Raw genomic sequence first — 21,433 nt, 5'->3', positions numbered from 1 at the left:
TGTGTGTGTGTGTGTGTGTGTGTGTGTGTGTGTGTGTGTGTGTGTGTGTGGTGTGTGTGTGTGTGTTTGTACAGCTATCTTTGTGAGGACAAGCAAGGGTTTTTAACCTTTGGAGTGAGGACCATTTTGCAAAGTGAGGACATTTAGGCCGGTCCTCACTTTATTTTCACTGTAATGGCCTCTAGAGTCTGTTTATATGCTTCTCTCAAAGTTTCAGAGAGGTCCTCAAAAGATGCCAAAATCGAAAATGTGTGTGGATTTTCGGTGTGTACGTACTCTGAATACACACACTTTTTGCTCTCTATCGCCCTCTATTGACATAACCGATTTATTGCACAGGAGCAACTTTAACTAGAGAAAGACATGTCTCATGGTTTTTTAGGTAAAATAAAATACATATTATGAAATTTCATTTTGTTTTATTTTACTATCCCTTAGTTTTTAAATATTTAACAAGGTTATAATGTGTTTAACTCACTTATAACATTAAACTACTGTTTAATAGTAACATTAAACTGTAGAAGGATTTTCAGACTGCATGAGATCTATACAACGAAGGTTAAAATGAAGGGCAACTGGACTTGGTTGAAGCTTCAACCAAGTCTAGTTGCCCTTCATTTTAACCTTCGTTGGATAACTATGACCTGGATGACTGAGAATCTTCATAGACATCTGCATGAGATCTACTTTAAATATAAAATGCTCAATTTTTAAATTCCAAATTGATTTCCTCTTTGTGTATTGCCCATTAGTGAGAAATGTCTGTTATAAAGACATCATCACTTTTTTGCTGTAAGATGTTTCTTCCAATGCAGCAGCTTGTTATATAAATTTCACTTTTTATTGTAAGCCAGTCAGATGTGTATTGAGTTGAAACATTTGTGACATGTCCCTGCTGAGTTGTAAGTTGCAAAAATCCTGGTGATTTTGATACCCTCAGAGGATAATATTTTTTTGCATATTTCTACTCCTAGTAAGTACTTATTTTTATCAAAATGTAAGTAATTTGTGTTTTGAGTAAGATATATGTTATAGAATCAATTGAATTAAAATATTGTTTTTTTTAAATAAAATATGAGTTTAAGCATGACACCTGCATCATCAATGCAGTAGCTGTATATTATGGTTCATTGCTGCAACACATCCTCATACCTAAATGACAAAATAGGTTTATTGTCAAGTGTCCCAAAATTACATACTGTATATGGCTGTTGGAAAGTCAAACGACACATTTGACTGTAACCCACAACAATACACATGCACATTTCCAGTATCAGCACAGAGAGGCTGCTGATCGGCCGGTGTCGTGCCAAGGTAGGTACCACAGATAGAAGGCGTTCCCCCGACAGTTGGAGCGCATGCATTCAGCTGTGAAGGAACTTCGAGTTCAACAAAGTAACTGATAAATATAACATGTAGATTGTTTATTTATCCTTTTAGTATTGTTGTTTTATCAAAAAGGTTTTGCAAAGCATAATGCATGGCTTCCAGATTTACATTTACATTATGTTGAACTTTATATTTATCTTAGCAAAATTTTTTTGCAATAGTCTGACAATGATAAAACTGACCACGGATTTAATCACTTGCTCATCCATGTTACTGTTTGGAAGCTAGAACTAGACCCTAAATGTGACACTGTAAAATCAAAATAAATGGAATCAGATTAACATCTGTGCATTATAGAGGGCGGATACGTTTTATGGCAGAATGCATGTCCAGCCTGGAGGACCAGTACTGTAATCGCTTTGTGTGTATGAAAATTTATTTGCAATGCAATATTAATGATTACGATACTAATCCCCTTCCCCTTTAAGGAGGGGGATTCTGAATAGTTTCCAATAATATCTAAAGGCTATCATTTGCAATGGAAACGTGGATTACAAGGACAAAATATTGTCTACAATGCTGCATTCATGTGTTTGCTGATCAACTAATTATTACTGTGATCTTGATTTTACAGTGTTGACTCCGTAGCTATTGGTAGGAGCATCTTCCTTAGAAAAGATTCATAAGGTCATAATGTGACTCATTGCCTTTACTGTACGCATACCGATCATGCTTACTGTCGCGCAAAGTATAGATAAACGTGGTCATTAGACATTTTTATTGTTTTTATTGTGGGCCTACAAAACCTCTGAGGCTCAGGCCTAACTGCAGGTTAATGCAGGCCTGCAAACAGTAACATGGATGACCAAGTGATCGACTCCATGGTCAGTTATAACATCGTCAGACTATACACTGAATTTATTTTTATACTTTTAAGTATTATTACTGTATTTTAACTGTTTCCAACTGTATAAGCGGTGGACAGTATGTTACTGTAGATTTTCAATGCATTCTGGGAAAATATTACTCTAAATCTAAATACAGTAATATTAACAGACCGCGAAAACCACCACAAACCTCCATTTTGAAATGAAGGACTGTCATCGATTTGAGAATGTTTAGTTTGACACCAGATCTCAATTTTCCTTGCAGCTTTGACATTAGACTGTTCAGGACTGGACTGGATGCAATACGTTAGCGCTGATATTTTGTGACATTTTACACAGACTCTTCAGTTGTAGCTCTGAATGTGGTGAGTGCAGTTCACTTGTATAAGACCAAATTTAACGTTACAAGAGGCTGTTGAGGGATTGCTGTGTCTGTCTGCTGACCCGGCAGCTGCTTCATAATTAATATCTGATAAGTGGTGAATCTTGAAACAAAAATTGCAGTAACATAACGTTAAGTTAATTGAACTTTCTATTTTATTTAATGGAGCTGTAAGTTTGGGTGTGGAATTAATGTTAACATTAAAGGGGCATTATGGAATTTCCAGCGGCCACTCATGTTGCGGTTTTAAGATTGCAACCAGGCGTGCGCTCGTACACGTGCTCGCTTGAACTCATGAGCGAATAGAATCCAAAACACAAATCACTTTCATAGAGAGATCTCGCAATAAACACAGAAACACCTCACCTAACCTTATCCCCAACCAGGTTTTTACTAGTCTATATGGCCAGTTATAGCTTCTCCAAAGAAGTAAGTATTTTCAGAGAAATCCATTTATACATTGATTGCTGACTGCCTACAACATTGTTAGACTCTCAACTTTAAAACAGATCTATTTATATGTATTAATATATCACACCTTGAGAAAAACACCACCTACTTCAGAATCCTGATTGTGGATTTCAGCTCAGCGTTCAACACAATGTCCCCTAAGAAAATGATCAGCAAACTCAGCACTCTGGGTTTAAATACAACACTCTGCAACTGGATAGTGGACTTCTCACGAACGGGCCCCAGTCAGTTCGGATTGGCGGACTCACCTCCACAACTCTAGTGCTCAACACGGGCCCCCCAGGGCTGTGTGCTCAACCCCCTCCTGTTCACGCTGTACACCCACGACTGCATCCCCCGACATGGATGAGACTTCATATGGGGAGGAAATTCATAATCTTGTAGAGTGGTGCTCAGAGAACAACCTACCGCTCAACGTCAGCAAAACCAAGGAGCTGCTCATTGATTTTAGGAAGAAGGAGATAAAGACACACACTCCTGTCGGCATCAGTAGAGCTGAGGTGGAGCAGGTGAATAGTTTCAAGATCCTGGGAATCGGCATCACAGAGAACCTGACATGGTCGTCTCACATCTCCACTCTGGTGAAGAAAGCTAAGATACGACTGGATTTCTTGAGGAAGCTTAAGAAGACCAAATTCCCACCCAAGTCCTTGTCAGCTTTTACAGGGGAGCAACAGAATGCATCCAGACTGGAAACGTCACTAACATGGGATGTGCACAGCCCAGGACCGGAGAGTTCTGCAGCGGGTGATTAAAACACTCAGAAGATCAACAGAAGATCATTGGTACCCATCTCCCGAGCATCAGTGATATCAGTGAGGTGAGGTGCCTGCAGAGCCCAAAGGATACTAAAGGACAGTTCCCACCTAGCCACAGCCTGTTCACCCTGCTGCCTTCTGGGAAGAGATATAGAAGTTTCTGCTGCTGCACCACCAGATTGCAGAGCAGCTTTCCCCCCCAAACTATCAGACTCTTAAACTCTAGTTCATCCTCAGCACTGCTCCAGTGATGATAGTTTATTTCTGTTGCCATTTTTATAATTAATTGTTTCCTGTCTGCTATGTAGCAGAAGGGAGTTATAAAACTCAATTTCACTCTACAACTTGTTATATTGTGAAAATAAAACCTACCTACCTACCTAAATGTTTGCTTTACTGAGAGAAAAATGTGGTTTCTTGTTTATACATTCTTGATTCAATAACACATAATGTTAGCCTACAGAAGGCAGAAGCCATATGTTAGCTTGCTTTGCAAAACCTTGTTGATAAAACAACAATACTGAAAGGATAGATTAAACAATCCACGTTATATTTTTCATCTACTTTGGTGAACTCGAAGCTCCGCTGTCACCACTGAATGCTTACACTCCCGCAGGCAGGAAATACTTCCTTTCAGTGGTAACTAACGTTAACTTTGCACAACATCTGTCAGCTACTGAACCCAGTAGGTTATAGACAGTACCTGGCACACAGGTAATACATGTGCTGAAACTAAACAACAGTGACACAATAAACAATATGTGCATATATTGGTGCATTGTTGGGCGGCACGGTGGGCCAGTGGATAGCACTGATCTCACCCCGGTTGCAGCACTGAAAAACAAATGTGAACTAATAAAGCTGACTCTGCGCGAATTAACCCAGCAGCGACACCGGCTTACACAGGGATAGTAATAAAGTCAGTCTTGCGCAGAGGTGGACGGCCCCGCCTCACTGTCGTGTCAAATGAGAGGATGAAGAGGGACTATCCTTCTAGGCACGAGAAGAAAGAAGCTCAGTGAGAGTGAAGTGCAGGAACAGCAGGCAGGTAAACTTGTGTTCGCTCCTCTCAGAGTCTGATGTCAGCAGGTAACAGTAACAGTAGCCTAATGTTCAGTTAATGTGTAGCTGCTGTGAATTTCTGTCTGTCTGTCCTGCTAACCAGCTGAGAAGCGCAGCTCTTGTCTGTCGTGTCTTGGTTTCTTGCCAGACTGTGACAGAACAATGTTGAGTAAAATACAACTATTTATTATGTTTGATAACGCAGACGGGCCACAGTGTTTATAAACTGCAGCTCGGAAAAGATGACCGCATTGCACGTGGAAATGCGTTCATATTCACGGCCTAAAAAATTTTATTCACGCATTCCAGCAATAAACATCTGTGAACCAGTCCAGACAGGATGTGAGGGCACTCCTCATACATCATTTTAAAACAAGACAGTGAAGTTTATTTCCAACTCTGGACTAATGCAAGATGGGAAGCAGTGGATTTGCATTACATTGACAAGGGCTTTGCTTAAGTTTGTCAGTGGAGTAAATTTGGGATCATCAGCCAGTACAAGAACAGACTCCAGCCAGTCAGCCCAGCTGATCCACATCCGGCCTCAGTCAGTGCGAGCACAGACCCGGTCCGGACGTCTTTAGCGGGTCCCACAGACCCAGGTGAAACACAGGCAGCCTCAGACATTACCAGCGCAGCCAGAGATGAACAGCCAGCATCAGACCCTAACGGAACAGTTGCTGCTTCACCAAATGACCCGCAGACTGGCCCCCGGTCTTAACAGACTTCATGAGGACTGAGTTAGTGCGCAGAGGTCTGTTCAAAGCAGCTCTGGACTTTTCTAGAAGAGGTTTCTATTCAGGCTAATTAAAGAGGGAGGACTGTAGTGAGAGCATTGTTGTGTCAGGTGTGACTGTGCAGCAGCTCTGTTTTTGTCTGTGGCCGAGTGCTAACGTAGCTGCTAGAGCTTTGCAATATAAACATGTGAAAACTGAAGCCAACCTCGCTCTGTGTGGGACTGTGAGTTGCACTTTATCAGAGGTGCAGACGTTAACATGTGGATTTTTGATGAGATTGTGAATTGAGAAGTGTTTCAGTTAGTTTTGACCTCCTTGTCCAACACAACCCGTGCACATGCCCAAAGTCCAAAATGAGGTCGGTCTGAAGGGGGAAACTACTACAAGAGCAGAACACAGGCTAATCCTCCCACAGTATAGGAAATATCCACTTGTACTCTTCCTTATTGTGATTCACTGTAACTTATAATGCTGTCTGGAGTGAATTTAAAAATAAATACTGTGTATAGATTTTGATGTGTAGTACTTTTGATTACTTAAGTATATTTTAAAACCAGGTACTTTTTTACTTTTACTTGAGTAACTTTTTATGTGGTATCTGCATTTTTACTTAAGTAGGAAAATCGAGTACTTCTTCCACCACTGTATTTACAGCAATAAGCCAAAATTTACATTCAGGCATCATGCCCACAACATGGGACTTACATAAGTTTGCATTAAGTTAGTCAACTCTTATAATTTCACAGCACAAACGCCCACTTGCTCATCACTCTCTCAAGATAATTAATCAACATCCAACACTACGGAATAACGTTAATAAAACACATGCTTACCTTTCTGTTAATTAAACATCTATATAGCCTCAGCATCCTCTCCCCTGCTTCTTGTTCTGGCAGCTCCGTGTCCATTTAAATAAAGCACTTTTAAATCATCTATTAACTTTCTCCTCCACCAGTATCTCTCCCTGATTTAAAGTTCTGTCCATCATCCTGTCCGGTCCTCACGCTGCTCACGTCTGCTTGCAGGTGCAGCTGCGCGTTAGCATCGCTGCTAACGTAACTTTAACCTTCACTAGCTTTGCTTTGCTCCGAATTTGATTGTTTTATGGCGATTTAATAAGTTAATAAGCTCATGTGCACAAAACGCCAAAGCTTCAATTGATTAACGTATCTCTCTCTCCCCCCCTCTCGCTCCCCCTCCCTCTCTCGGTCCACGTAAGTGGACTGGGCGCGTTCCATTTCTGTTTGGGCCGTCTGCCGTAAGATGGCTTGATTCCATTTCAAATTTCTGCCAGTCGGCCGTGAAATGAATCCAAAGGCCACTATTTCTGTTGAGAAAGGGTGTTTTACAGCCTGTGATTGTAAAATATGATGGTGCTCATTTAATTGTATATTTCTAACAATATCTGGCTGAGGATATTTACTTATAAAATCACTTTTGCTAAGAGAAGGGGTCATCAAACTGGACTTTTATTCCCTTATGTAATCCCTGCACTTGTCACATATACCATATATATATATATATACATACATATATATCACATATCATCAGAATGGGCTTTTTATTGTGCATTCAGCCCCCACGTCACATTTCATTTCTTATCTTTATATTTTCTACACATAATTTATTTGTCCATAGCAAATCCTATAATTAATTTGTAATGTCAATATTTCATTTCTGTTTTATTTCCCATTTAAAAATAATTTATTCTGTATCTCATTGTTATTACCTTTTATTATTTTTATTATTCTGTGTTATGCTTACTCTAGCTAACAGAACAGATTATAATTGTCATGCTGATATAAAATCTTAAAACCAAGAATAAATACATTTACAAACCCATCTTCAGGGTTGTGTAATAGTAGTCTATGCAGTATTGGATGACCTGTAAATAAGAATGAGTTGGTCTTTTTAGCCATAACCCAAGCACTTCAGGCCTTCTTTCAAGCCTCAGATTCGTGCATCTATCAGACCTGTTTTTTTGCTGAGCTATTGAGCTAGGCTAATGAATTCTGATCTGTGAAACCTAAATGTCTCTTAAGGAAAAATGTAATGAAGCCAAGATCTATCTAAAGCAAGTAATCCCAGGGTAAGAGAAGAACAGCAGAAAATAAATCTAAAATTGAGAGTTGTCTGTAGAGACCAGCAAAAAAAAGAGTCAACTGTAAAGTAATAATTTGATCTGTGATCTTTTTTATGGTAACCAGACACAGCTTGGTGACAGCTTACATAGGGAGCTAGGAGAGGAGGGGAAAGTTTATTTTCAGGAACATGATTTGAAAAATTTGACCTAAATGATTTATGAATTTAGTTTTTCCAACACACAGACTACTTTGTGTTAATTCACCTCAGCTGTCTCCACACTGGCCCTGCTCACAATATTTACACATGTGGTTACAGCACTGTGACCTGAGAGGGAACATGAAAACTTAAATATACATGCTTTTGGAGGACAGTGCTTGGACAGATATTGCTACTGTGTTTAACAAATAAATGTTGTTTCTTGTAACCTCTTATTCATTAAAACACACACATACAATAGATGGTGAAAGCGTGCACAGCTTTAGTTGCCTCAGCAGCTACAGGGCAGGGATACAGTAGGCCCAGAGGGTGTGATGTTCAGGGAGCCACTGGAGTGAGCGGCAGCTCCACCTGTATTTGGACAGATCTAACTTTGGCAGCACTTTGGACAGCTGGTCACCAACCTGTTTGACTCCAAGGAGAATCCTCAGTGTCCTGTCTGGTGTTCCTGGCTATGCTACTGAATGGGACAAGATAGAAGACCTCAGCCTGTCAAATACTATGGTAGTCACTGAGCAGCCTCCACAGCCACATCACGCAGCTCGGTCACACGGACATGACCTCTCTCCTGGGCCCTCTTTGCTCTCCTAGTTCCTCAGTGGTACCTGTAGCTGGTCTTAGAGACTCTGTGCCTACACAATAACTCACCAAAGGAAAATTATGGCCTGCATACTAATGACTAATGACACTAAGGATTGCCTTCGTTCCTTAAAAATGGTTTTAGAGAGCAGGGAGAGTTTTACAACAATCATTTTTGGAGAAAATCTTTACTATGATCCAGGATCATGTCCTGTTTTACATAAGATATAAAAACATGTCAGTCACTGAAATGGCAGCTCAGGTACATTTATAATGGCACCCACCTCCACCCTCCCAACCAAAATGATTCACATTTGTTACTTTGTAGATTATTTGATTACATTGCAGGTGCTTGCACAGAGAAAAGCAAAATCCAAGAAGAGATATAGGTGTTTCTTTAATTTCTCCTCAATAGAAAATATTTACTTTTATACTAAGGTGAGACCAAAGGATTTTTTCTCCTACGTCTTAAATTCAACTCAGGAGAAACAACCACATATCATCTCATTTATATCTTCCTCAATCAAAACAAGAGATCTCTAACTGATCTTGAATAAGTCTAATTTAATTTAAGTACCCTGAACATTGCACCATATGAGACCAGAGAAAGAGCCAAAGAAACCTCACATATGATTCCTGTAAATGTTAAGTATTTTCATTTTAGGGGCTTTATACTTTTGCTCCCCTACATTTTTAAATCCTGTATTGTATTTATTGCTGTTTATCTGAACCCTATAAAGTTACTGAGATGAAGAAAAATAATTATTTGTCAATGAAAATATTGCACAACTTTGTTACAGCCAGCATAACTGGAACACCAACCACTGATGTTTGGAGATTAATTCATTAAGGACAGAATGCATGCATGAACTGAGGTACTACAATGTCATACAGAATGAGCACTTTTACTTTTGATACTTAAGTATATTCACTATGACTATGGAATACTTTTATACCTTTTTGAGGACTTGTGATAAATATCTATTTCTACTTTTCTTGAGTAAGGGACCATTGTACTATATTTAAAGTAACTATCAGCTGGATGGTGCACTGGAAAAGTTGTTGCACTTAAAACAGAAGGTACAGTATTCAAAATGTGCTCAGGGCATCCTTTTTTATCTCCTGAGGACAAAAAAGAGCCATTAATAAGACTGAGCAAAGCATCTCCCTCAAGTCTCTTCCTATGATGTCTTAGCCAGAACCTGGGCAAATGTGGAGGGAACACAGACAGTTCTCCTGACAGTGTTGAGGTCCCCCTTAAACCTCCGCTGCCCCATATACAAATACACACAAAGTGGCCTGTACAGTTCCACAGATTCAAGACTCTCTAAAACCACCATTTTTCTTTATACGTCTAAAATTGTATAGATTTTGTTACTAGCTGCATTTCAGATTTAGATGAATAAAATACAGTCAACAATTAAATTACGGTGTTTGCTTATGGTACTTTTATACTTTTAGTTAAGTAAAATTTTAAATATATGAAATTTTACTTCTAACAGTATGTAAAGCCTGGTGTTTCTACTGTCACTGATAAATGTGTTTCTTGCTTTATTTTAAACACTGTAGCCTGTAACACAGGCCTCTGTGTCAGAGCTGAGAAGTGGAGAATATTGTGGTGACTTTGCAGCCTCTCGGCTCAGGCTTAATTAATGGGCCATCAGCGGAGGGACACGCCCCCCTGCACCTGGAACTTTCCCCCCTCCCCCAACCTTTCAGCAGCGCAGCAGAGAGGAGCAGAAGAAAACAGAGCGTGGCCGGAGTTTGGAGAGATTTGTTAGCAGGAGTTTGGAGAGATTTGTTTGAAAAATTTAAAGACGAAGACTTCATCTTAACCGACGCAAGAGGCAATTTCAGAGCAGGTAAGATTTATAGATATTTCTGCTTCTTGTCAAATGATGTTAATGTGCAATATTATTTTGAATGGAAGAAAACAGCAAGCTCTAACTTTAATTGAGTGGCTCCAGAACCGCTCCAGTCAGATCTCCAGCACACAATTGATAGGTACATGGTTTAACATGATGGCAGAAGTGCATATTTAATGGATTTAGTGCAGATGCAACAGAATAGTGCTGTTAAATTGTAAATATTTTTTTCTGTGTAAATAACAATACACTTATAGGCTACTGTGCATGAGGCCGTATTTGCTTTGCGACAAATCCCAGTCTGTTTTTTCTGCTGCCACAGCTGCTTTTAACTCCCCTGTTACTGTCAGTAACAATTCCACCTCGTGTTAGATCCATGCAGAACTATCTCTGGTGTGGTTTTTAGTCTGTAGTAGTACCTTCTTCTTTTAACAAATCTTCTACTAATGCGAAGTAGACAATGTGCTTCCTGTTTATACCGGCACGCGCATGCTCAGTGTAGGCTATGTGGACGGCCACTTCACGTATTCAGAGACAGAGATCCATTCTGTTATGCAGATAAAATGCTGCTGGGGACGGAGATCGTTTTTGGTTTAAATCTCCTTTTAAACAGAAACGTAGTAGTGCGGATGTGGCCCAAGACAGGTGAGCCAACATTACACCTGAGAGAGGACACTGAAGTAGATGTAACACAGTCTCTTTTTATTATTATTTTGATCCCAAAGCAGCTCTGTTCTCATGGCTTATTGTGTGAAAATTAAATATTTATCAGCTACTACTTGATTGATTTAGTACCCTTTCCTATTGCCTGTCTCACTCCCACCTCTGTGACTGTCTGTTTAGTTAGTGGAGGGAAAGCTTCTGACAGGGAGAGCTGAATAACAGTTGCCACCATAAAAAGAAGAAAACGTGATGTTTCCTGACAACAGTTTGTTTATAAAATTAGGTAAAATCTGCCCGCAGCCTGCAACGGATTTTCAAAAAGTAACACTTACTTTATAAAGTACACCTGTAAAGTCTTATACAATCCATTACAACAGTGCTGCCACAAAGTCTACTTTAATGATGCCTTTAATCAGTTTTCTTTTTGACACAGTCATATAGGTGTTAAGTGAATTAAATTTTTTAGCACTGAGGTCATAGTTGGTGAAAATGTTGTACTGGACTACATCATATTCAGATGTGTTTAATATTCCGCCCTACTCATATATATAAACAGGGAGAGCAAAATCACCTTTCAGTGTAACAACACCTTGAACTATAGGCTTAGTAATAAACAGAACTGAATTTACACATTCCTGACAAAATGGTCAGAAACTGAACCTGTTGTACAGAATTGCAGTAGATTGTACAGGTGTCCTGAATAGTCGCTACTGAGTATAAAGCAGTATCTGGAAACAAAGCACAAATGGCACATTGTCTCACTGGAGACTTGAGACGTAACCTCGTATTTATGACAGGGTGTCCAATTCACTTAAAACATGTGTTTATTCTCTCTCTCTCACTGTGTAGAGAGATGTATTATATGATATGAAATGCAGCAGTACTGTATCACTTAATATTACTACTACACATTGTTATTTTTATATTTTGTTCAGAGTATAACATGACATCATTTTCATTATTCTCATTGGTGTTAGGTCCAGGAAGAGATCGCTATGAGTCAAACACAGGTATGTGCCTTTACAAACTCTTTACTCCATCCTGACACTGACTTCTTTCTTCACTGTAAAAGTAGTAGTAGTTGTGATTCAGCGTTAAAGCTGACATTTTTAAATGAAACAATATCAGCTGCAGACCGATAATATAAACAGGAATTTAGGGCTCGGGCAATTCGTCAACATAGTCGATCCAGTGTTGGCAGGATTCCCCCGGACAAGCTCCAGCTACAAGACCGTGCCTTCGACCATCTAAAGTTTGGAAGTATTTTAGACAGACAGTCTCTGTGATCTGAGAAAAGCTTCACTGCAGCACAACTGTCCACGAATACGTGAAGCAGCATGAACACGTGAGCGAAAGTATCCTGGAGCACTGACGGCAGCACCGCAAATCCTATTTACTTTCTGTCGCCACACGAGCATGGCACATCATCAGCACAAGGACACGTAGTATTTCTTAATCGCTTTCATGTTAAAAGTAATTTTTGCCCCGCTGCTGTCATTGTAGCATAACGTTACACCTCAAGACATCGAACGTTCGGCCGTTTCATATTTTCTGTTTTAATTAACGGCCACATATGAGCGAGAAAACAGCTGAAACTAACATTACAGACGATCTGTGACTGTCTGTACAGTCTGTGAATCCTTTCAATTGTTTTCTTTGCCCGACACTGATGCAGAAATACATTTGATTATCATACTGCAGTACTCAATATTGAAATTAATCCATGTCAAAAACATTAAAAGTTTTAAGTAAAGTAGCCTAATAATTAATGTCTGTTATTGTTGTTATCACAACACATCAATGGCGTGGAAATTTGATTCATTTTAAGATTTGCTGCTATTCTTATTTTTTTATATATATATATATACACACACATTATTCTAATGTGCTTCATCAGGATGATTAAAATATAGATTTATTTATTAGGAATGTTTTTGATATTTATTTTGGATAAATTGGTATGTTAATCGAGTAATAGGCAACTTTTTTCCTTTTAGAATACAGAAAATTAGTCGTTAGATTAATTGGGTAATTGAAAAAATAATCGTTTGATTAATTGACTTGAAAAATAATCGTTACGTACAGCCCTAATCAGAAATTGAATATCTGCAGGCTTAGAAGTTGTGATTATTTTACAGTACTTAATCTTAACGCTGTTCCTGAACTTTAGCTGCCAGTAATCTTACTGCTAACATCAGGCGAGATGGATTTATATAGCCTGCAGTGGAAAAGCTACATTTTACAAGGGGTTGGGGTAAACAGCTGACTGAATGGGATATTGCTCAGCACTGGGGATGTAGCGATTGCTGGATTTCACTATTAACCGTGCTTTAAAACGTCACGGTTAATTAATCAGCGTTTCCCACACATAGGGTTTACTTGGGCGGGCCGTCCAGGTAGATTAACAGCTGCCCAAGTAAATTTGGCGACCCATTTTACAATTGTTTTAAAATAAGTAAGTAAAGGTAATACATAATAACTTATTTAAATAATGTGGCAGGTTGTTGGGGAATTAAATATAATTGTGACACTTACAATCAATGCTGTCGCACTGAGATCGAGCTTTCAGTACAACATAAACAAACAAAGCAGGTGTAACCGACAGCACCGCTGCGCTATGAGGCCTATTTTCAATGGCTTGTGCCACGCCAAAGCTTGACGAGCTCGCACGCAAGCAGCAGTCAAATTAGCTGAACTTTTGCGCTGAACCCAGCTTCCACACAGTGCAAATCACTTCTTTTGTGAAAGGTTCTTTATGGAAGAACGTTGTCCTCTGCCGACCTTCAGTCACTGAACATTTAACATCCTGTTGCTTCCTCCTGTCTGTGCTGAGAAAATGTTGCAGAACAGAACATCAGGAGCTTATAAACTTCCAGAACTGTGGGCTACCAATTACCTGCATTTCAGTTATTAATAACGCTGCATGAGACATGTTCTCAATTTTCATCATTGAACATTCATCATCATTTTCACTAAAACTTATACATGTGGATGAGAGTTGATGACAACAGTTCAGTTTATTCCCCTCCCCAATAACAATTTCCCCTGGGAGATAAAGTTAATATTCCTCTTATATTAATAATAATACTTAAATATTATAGTTTTATAATTGTTAATGTAATATTAAAAACCTACTTAAGTAATTACTAGTGTTGTTAAATTAAATAATCATGATAATCTTGAAACCGTGATTATTCCTCTGACTATAATCGTACCAACAAAATCTGTAATCGTTGCATCCCTACTCAGCACAAGCCAGTCTCTCGTGTTTCAACAGTTTCATTTACCAGTCCTGACCAGCACGCACGCTGTCACCGTGTACACGGACTAAAACTTCTAGTGAAGTTATGGATGTTATATTATGACATGTTAGAACAGTTGCAACATTTTGGTACGTGTGCTTATTCACTTTCTCGCCAAGTGCTGGATGAGAAAAGTAAAGGACTGTCATGTCTATTCACTAAATATGGAGTTAGAGCCAGCAGCCAATTAGCTTTAGATAATATAGATTTATTTATATTTAGCATGCACACTAAAGTGATTTGATCTTCTCAATAAACCCTCAGAAAGAAAGACAATACATGTATTCCCCCAAAAAACTATTTCTTCAAGGTAAATTAACTTTTACGTTAATTGTCAGTTATTAACATAATTTATTTGTATTATTCAACACTATACTACTAAAATGACTATGTAAAAAAGCCTTTGTCCTGAGCATGAACTCAAATCAGTCCCTGCTCGTTCTGTTCTCTCAGACAAAAGTTGATGGCAGATTTCTTTTTTAAATGAAAGTAGAGTCCCAGGCAGAGACTGCAACTTTTTGGCCAATCCTGAGAGCAAGATGTCAGTGGGACTGCAGTCAGTTTGTTGCTGTGCCTTGTCAACTTGCAAAGTTGTAGATACCATGCAGTTCTTGCTGCGACAGTCGTAATGTGGGTAAAACGTTGAGAGTGGATGACAAGTAAACGACCTACTGAAAAATAAGTGGAGTCTGTTCAAAGATGTCAACAGTTTATTAGTCAAGATTCAATTCAGTTACATACTTGTCAGTTTGTGTACTTTGATTGTATTAATAAAGCAAATGGAAATAAGTGATTATTATATTGGTTTTAATGATTAGGTTGTTATGAATGTGGTCATTCATAAAGTAATTCTATGGAACAAAAATTTTATACCCACAAAGATACATTGGGAATTATTATTGTTATGTAATCATAGCACCCTAAATTGTGACAGATTTCCCAGCCCTATCATCAATAGGGATGCAACGATTACAGATTATTGTCAGAGAAATAATCACGGTTTCACGATTATGCATTAATTTTCACTAGTAATAACTTAAGTTGATTTTTAATATTAAATTACATTAACAATTGTGTTTCTATAATATGTAAGTATTATTACTATAAGAGGAATATTAACTTCATTTATTCCCCAGGGGAAACTGTTAATAAGAGGGAAATAAACTGAATTGTTGTCATCAACTCTCATCTAGACATCATTCATGCAGTGTTATTAATAACTGAAATGCAGGTAATTGGTAGCCTACAGTCCTGAAAGTCTAAAAGCTCCTGATGTTATGTAGTGTTTTACACCTGGCAACATTTTTTCAACACAGATGTAACGTTAAATGTTCAGTGACGGAAGGTATTGAAAGGACTATGTTCTTCCATAAAGAACCTTTCAGAAAAGAAGCGATTTGCGCTGGGTTCAGCACAAAAGTACTTCGACTGCGGCATGGCGTGCGGTGCGCGATCCTCTACACAGCAACAAAGTGCCCTAGCGCGGCGCAAGTCGCTGAAATAATGGGCCTCTTTCTGTGCGGTGGGTCTGAAAGGTTACATGCTGCTTTCTTTGTTTACGTTGTACTGAAAGCTCGACTCTCACCGCTACGGCATCGATTGTAAGTGACACGTTCAGGTTTAATTCCCTATACCAACTAAGGTGGGTCTCTGACATTGACAGCTTTGTGTTGGAGAGATTTGTGCAGCGCTGTTCATGAGAGACGGAGAGAGTGAGCGAGAGATGTTGCGCGAATATATACACTGTAGAAACAGTTACACCTTTAGAAGAGCAGTTGATATTCAGTCCTCGTATAATTATTAGTGTGCAATTATCTGATTAATCCTCTGTCAGTACCACAATTTCCACGGACGGTGTTTATACTGTATGTGCAGTCATTATTTAAAAAAGGCCTAACAAAATTAGCCGAGTGTTATATAAAAAAATCTAAACAACACTAACAAGTATGTGAAATATGTTTAACAAAAAGAAAATGAAGAAAGGAAAGAAAATGCTCGCAAAGGAGGTATTGGGTGTGTAATTGCTCTAGTTTTAGTATAGTGAAAATGGTGTAACTGATCCATACAGGCCAGTAACATTGGAAGGTCAAGACAAGTCATTTTAAAACTCCTTTTATTCACCGGCAGTCTTTGTACTCTGCAACTTAGGTTTTTATTAGAGCACAGAGTAATAATAAATGACTGTTGCTGTTTTTCACAGGTGAAAGTCTCACTTTCACCTCCACCCCACACACAGTGAAGAGAGGAAGACCAGTGGATAATATGTTTTTGGCAGTAAGGATGCTGTCCATTTAAAACCTGAAACACTTTTCAACTCTCTAACAGTTAACAAATACAGAAGGATGCAGCCTTACCCACACTATATAGTATGAGGTGTTACTTTTTGTATGCTCTTGTTTTTCAGATGGAGGTTCTGACCCCTGCGCTGAGTTAGAGATAAGGAGAACTCACTGATGGTGAGTTAAATTGCTTTAATTATGAAATATACAAAAACTCCTGCCTTTGTTTCATACTTTAACTCAGTCAAAAGACAAGTAGAGTACTACTTTACTCTTACTGTAAGTGTATGTGTACTTTTGTTTGAGTGTTTGTTTGTAACTCTTTTCTAATTTATGATGGTCAGTGTTGGGCAAGTTACTCAGAAATTATTATATATTACTAGTTATTACTCCTTTAAAGTATTACTTTACTTATTACTGGGTGGGCAATATTAGATTGTGGACGATTAAAATGTCTCCACGATCTATCTTTTCAGAGAGATCATTACTGTCGTGCTACAGATCACAATCTATTTAGTTCTGTCTGCGTCCTCTGCTGTCTACTAAGGCAACACAGTAACTGTTGGGCCTCATAAAATAACATTAAAGTTCCCCGTGTCCCCCAGCTACTCTGTCTCAACTCTCTGTGATTTACGGAGGTTGCTGATGAACAGATGTGTTACTTGTTGCTAAAGTAACTGCTAAGTGCCATTAAGTAGCTGCTGTGATCTTATAAGCTCAGTTAGCCTAGTGGTCGTAGCTGACTCAGCCCGGACTGGGAGCTCGCAGCACCTGGGAGTGTTTTGTGTTTAACGTTACACCTCTACTCAGGCACTGGAGGTTTTAGGCCTCAGCAAGCGGCGCTGGTTTGGGCACCAGAACAGGAGCCAAGCGTGCAACGACACCGCGCTCAGCAGCCTCCCAGTAAACACTGTATGAACGGGACCGAACACAGACTTTGGACAAGTTTGTGCAGCGGTGTTCACGAGAGAGAAAGAGAGCGCGAGCCAGGAGGTGCTGCACGAATATTTGCTCCTCAATACAGCTCCTCGGTCAAACATGATTTTAAATATGCCTAGTAAAAAAATTTTTAAATTAATGTGGTGGTCAGCGTTGACAATTAACCAAATTATAGGCTAATTATGGGAAACACTGCTTTCACTACCACCCTGCCTTTGCCCCCAAACAAAGCATCTCTCCCGAGTTATTAACTAATATCGTATTCACAACAGCGAGTATGCTATGGTCTTTACATACGGTACCGCTGAGCTGCCGCACAGTCGTGGATTCATGTCAAGGATGGTGCGTTTAGTAACGAGTTTTTTAGAAAAGTAACTACACTTCACTTTACAATTACACTACTAGTTACAGGGAAAAGTAATATTATTACAGTAAAGCGTTACTGCCCAACACTGATGATGGTAAATATTAAATGTGTTTTTGTGACCTTTAACAATTAACCTTTTTTGTCCCATGGTAAGAGAGTTGCAATCATCTGTCAGTTCTTGGTTGTCACATTTAATTAAAGCACTTGAATACACATGAGCATTTTTTAAAAAATCCATTATACCTGAGGTTTCATCGACTAATAGGAAATGATGTTTGTCTGTTCCTGTTGTAGATGAGACCCCCAGGCTTCCACAGAAGAACAAAGTCAAACATGAGAGAGCAAGAGAGCATGGAGTGAGGTAGAGAGAACTGCGATGTAGAGTGCCTGGAAAAAAGGACTGTGAGCAATGTATACATGGAGAAAAGGCCTTGGCTCAAGGGTCATGGAAAGATGTCAAACTTTGTGTACAACACAATTGTGACCCTTAGACAAAGCGGCGCTTCACGTATTCTTAAGAATTCAAAAGCCAAATGTTTTTGCCATTTACAGTCTCCTACTGAACTACTGATTGATAATAATCTGAAATTAATCTATCCTGGACCATATAGTGTCAGATGATGTACTGTAAAAAGGCAAGACTAGCCACAATAAGCTAGTGTTCAGCGTTCCTAAAACTCAAAACCAGTTGTAAAAAATTCAAAGGATTATTTTGTTTTCATTGTACTTTGCAAGACAGTGTTCCTTGTTTTCAATTGATTGTCTGATAATATCAATTTTCTTCATATTGGCCCTCACTTTAATTGGTGAATTAATAGTAGTTATGATACAGTACACTTTACTGTATTTTTTGAGTTGTACAAGAGGCAATAGTTTGTTTCTGGAATAATTTATTTCTGTTTATGCTTAATAAACAATGGATTAGGGGGTGGTGATCTTCAATCCCCCACTGTGAACCATCCACTGTGTCCCTGAGTAAGACACTTAACCCTAGTTGCTCCAGAGGCGTGCGACCTCCGACCTCCGACATGTATAGCAATTGTAAGTCACTTTGGATAAAAGCTTCAGCTAAATGAATAAATAAAATGGATTTCTTTTATATCCCTGCAGCTTTGTTGAAAGTTGTATATGTGGATTGCTCAAGTTATATTTACTTTAGTAAAGCAGTAATTGACCAGTAAGTATGTATGTTTGTACAGCAGTCAAATCGATGGTCACCTCCATAAATTTAGGTATTCTGCTTATCTATGAATCTCAGACTGGGCAATTCTTTTTAAAAATGTCCATACTGACTTATTTTTACATAATGTGTTATACTAGAACATTAAAATTATTAAATTTAATGCTAAAAATAGAAGGTAGTTAAACTAGTCCATTCTGAAACGAACTCAATAGCGCCCCCTTGAAAAGGTCCCCACTCCAGTGGTAAACTGGGTTAAAAAAATTAAAAATTTCCTTCATGTTTTTTAAGGAACTGAGGTGGAAACTGGCATCAAGGTGCCACCCAGTGTTGGAATCTATCATGCATTTGTCTCTAAGTATAGTAGAAAGGGTGGTCCTCACTCCAGCAGTTAATTAACCTGGACCTCACTATGAGGCACGTACAGGAATGTGTGTGCGTGTGTGTGTGTGTGTGTGTGTGTGTGTGTGTGTGTGTGTGTGTGTGTGTGTGTGTGTGTGTGTGTGTGGTAGAGAAAGTGGGAGAAAAAGGAGGGCAAAAGGAAAAGAAAACTCAGGCAGAAACAGAGACACTGAGACATAGATAAATCCTGAACCAAGCAGAGATTGAGGCATAAGCTTCAGCAGAGGAACAGCATATTAGAGAAATGTGTTTTTTTGGGATTCTCTCATCACACTCACTCGCTCCCCAGACCGCGGCCTCTTCTTTGGCCGTGTGGGCAGGGCGTCCTCCTTTGGGTTGGTGTCGATGGCCCAGTAAGAGCCCTGCAGACAGAAGAAAGACCTGTGAGCTGATAAAACATAACAGATGGCTTTTTCACGAGACATCCCTAGGATGTGAGACATTTCCTCTCTGACATGGCAGGATACAAGCATCAAATCTGTCTTTGGCTCTGCAGCTTTCCTGCTTTGGTATTTAAATAATTATTTTAAAAACCAGGAGGCCTCATCTGCTCTCCGAAAGTCTGTCCTGTCAGCCCTAGTCTTTATTTCAGTTGATAGCTGTAAGTTTGTACAGCATGTGGGTGGGCTTTGTTAGTAAGAAATGCTTGGCTTTTCCTCCTCTGTGGCTGCTCCTCAATGAGAGGCTGGTGAGGGCAGCTGGTGGTGGTGAAATGCGAAGCCTTTCCTGAAGCTGTACTTCCTCAGCCTCAGGTACTGAGTTGAGAGTGCTGTTGCCAAGGATGAAGGCTCCGCAGTCTCAGCCCAGGAGTCGAGGCAGCGCAAGCCTTGCCGTGTTGCTTTCTTCTAAGGTCTGAGGAAGGCTAATCAAGGAGAGAACATTTGGGGCTGGCTCTGGGGCTGCAGCTAGCAATTCCAGGCTGCATTATTTATCTTTGCATTCGGCCCCATTTAATTTATTTTTCAACGGTTCCTCCTCGAAACCAACAGCAACGCAGCTTACAGTACAGATTTTTACCCCAAGGCCCGGCAACTTCTGAATTTATTTTGAATATTTCATATGGCCCATGATAAAATCTCAATTGTCATGAGAAAGTGAGATCAGGACCTTTAAAATTACTTCCTTAGCAGAGAGAATAATTGTTATTTCCATAAGAAATTCTCTGAACAACAGGAGAGGCCACAGAACAAGCTGTATCTCAAGTATCTATACAGCAACTGCTGCATACACATAGCATTCTCCTGTTAAAGCCAACAAATCTGTTATTTTCACAGCTCACATACATCACTGCTGCAATTGTAAAAATGAAAAGCCGGGGTTGGCCTATATTCATCATGGGGTTAAAATTATATGTTTTAATATGTGCAAGGCTTTGGGGTCAATTAACATCTTCCTCAGAGGGAAGAATATTTCACAGCACAACCAACCAAAGAAGAAGAAACATCCCATATTGATGTCGGCTACAGTAAAATGCAACGGAAGCCTCATTACACACTCCATGTTTTCTACAAAAAAGCTTCACTGGAGAATGTAAAGGATAAAAAAGTATGCCATCTCTGTGTTGAAATACAGAGGTTAATTGTGGGGATGCAGGTGCAGATGTATCAAAATTAGGAATCACAGAGACAAAGCCAGGCTTGGTGGTGTTTCTTTTAATTAGGTGGGGGGAGGGGGGGACACATTAAGTTAACCCTCATGGGAGGGGAGTTTCTGCATTTCCCTACACCCACCCCAAGAGAGTTGGCAGGAAAAAAGAAAAACATATAAAGAGTCATTAAATTATTCACAAATATACTGCAATATAGTGTAGCAATGCCAAGCGAAGTGTGTCCGTGGAGCAACAACACAGCAAAGCCAAAAAAATCTCTGCAGCCATAAAACAAAGGCTGCTGTAAAGATTATTTTTTAAAAACCCGATCCTGATAACAGA

At 39.3% G+C, this 21,433-nt stretch overlaps 1 protein-coding gene and 1 long non-coding RNA gene across 3 annotated transcripts in view; one reads left to right on the top strand and one right to left on the bottom strand.

Annotated features, from left to right (window-relative positions):
• foxj3 (forkhead box J3) overlaps positions 1-21,433 on the bottom strand; it is a 120,819-nt gene that overhangs the window by 37,635 nt on the left and 61,751 nt on the right. For both annotated transcript variants that reach the window (XM_038697741.1, XM_038697740.1), the window contains exon 4: positions 19,782-19,865. In XM_038697741.1, coding sequence (XP_038553669.1) covers positions 19,782-19,865 — 84 coding nt within the window. The remainder of the gene's footprint in view (positions 1-19,781; positions 19,866-21,433) is intronic.
• LOC119886796 lies at positions 10,219-18,311 on the top strand. The gene is made up of 4 exons (XR_005441554.1): positions 10,219-10,368; positions 12,012-12,044; positions 16,741-16,792; positions 18,216-18,311. It is a non-coding gene; the product is annotated as an uncharacterized LOC119886796 (long non-coding RNA).

The sequence above is a fragment of the Micropterus salmoides genome, unplaced genomic scaffold, assembly GCF_014851395.1.
Source record: "Micropterus salmoides isolate LMB-PRFRI ecotype aquatic unplaced genomic scaffold, ASM1485139v1 Ms_hic_scaffold_4, whole genome shotgun sequence".
NCBI classification, from domain to species: Eukaryota; Metazoa; Chordata; class Actinopteri; order Centrarchiformes; family Centrarchidae; genus Micropterus; species Micropterus salmoides.
Note: the sequence above shows the minus strand (reverse complement) of the source record. Positions and strands in the feature narration are given on the sequence as shown.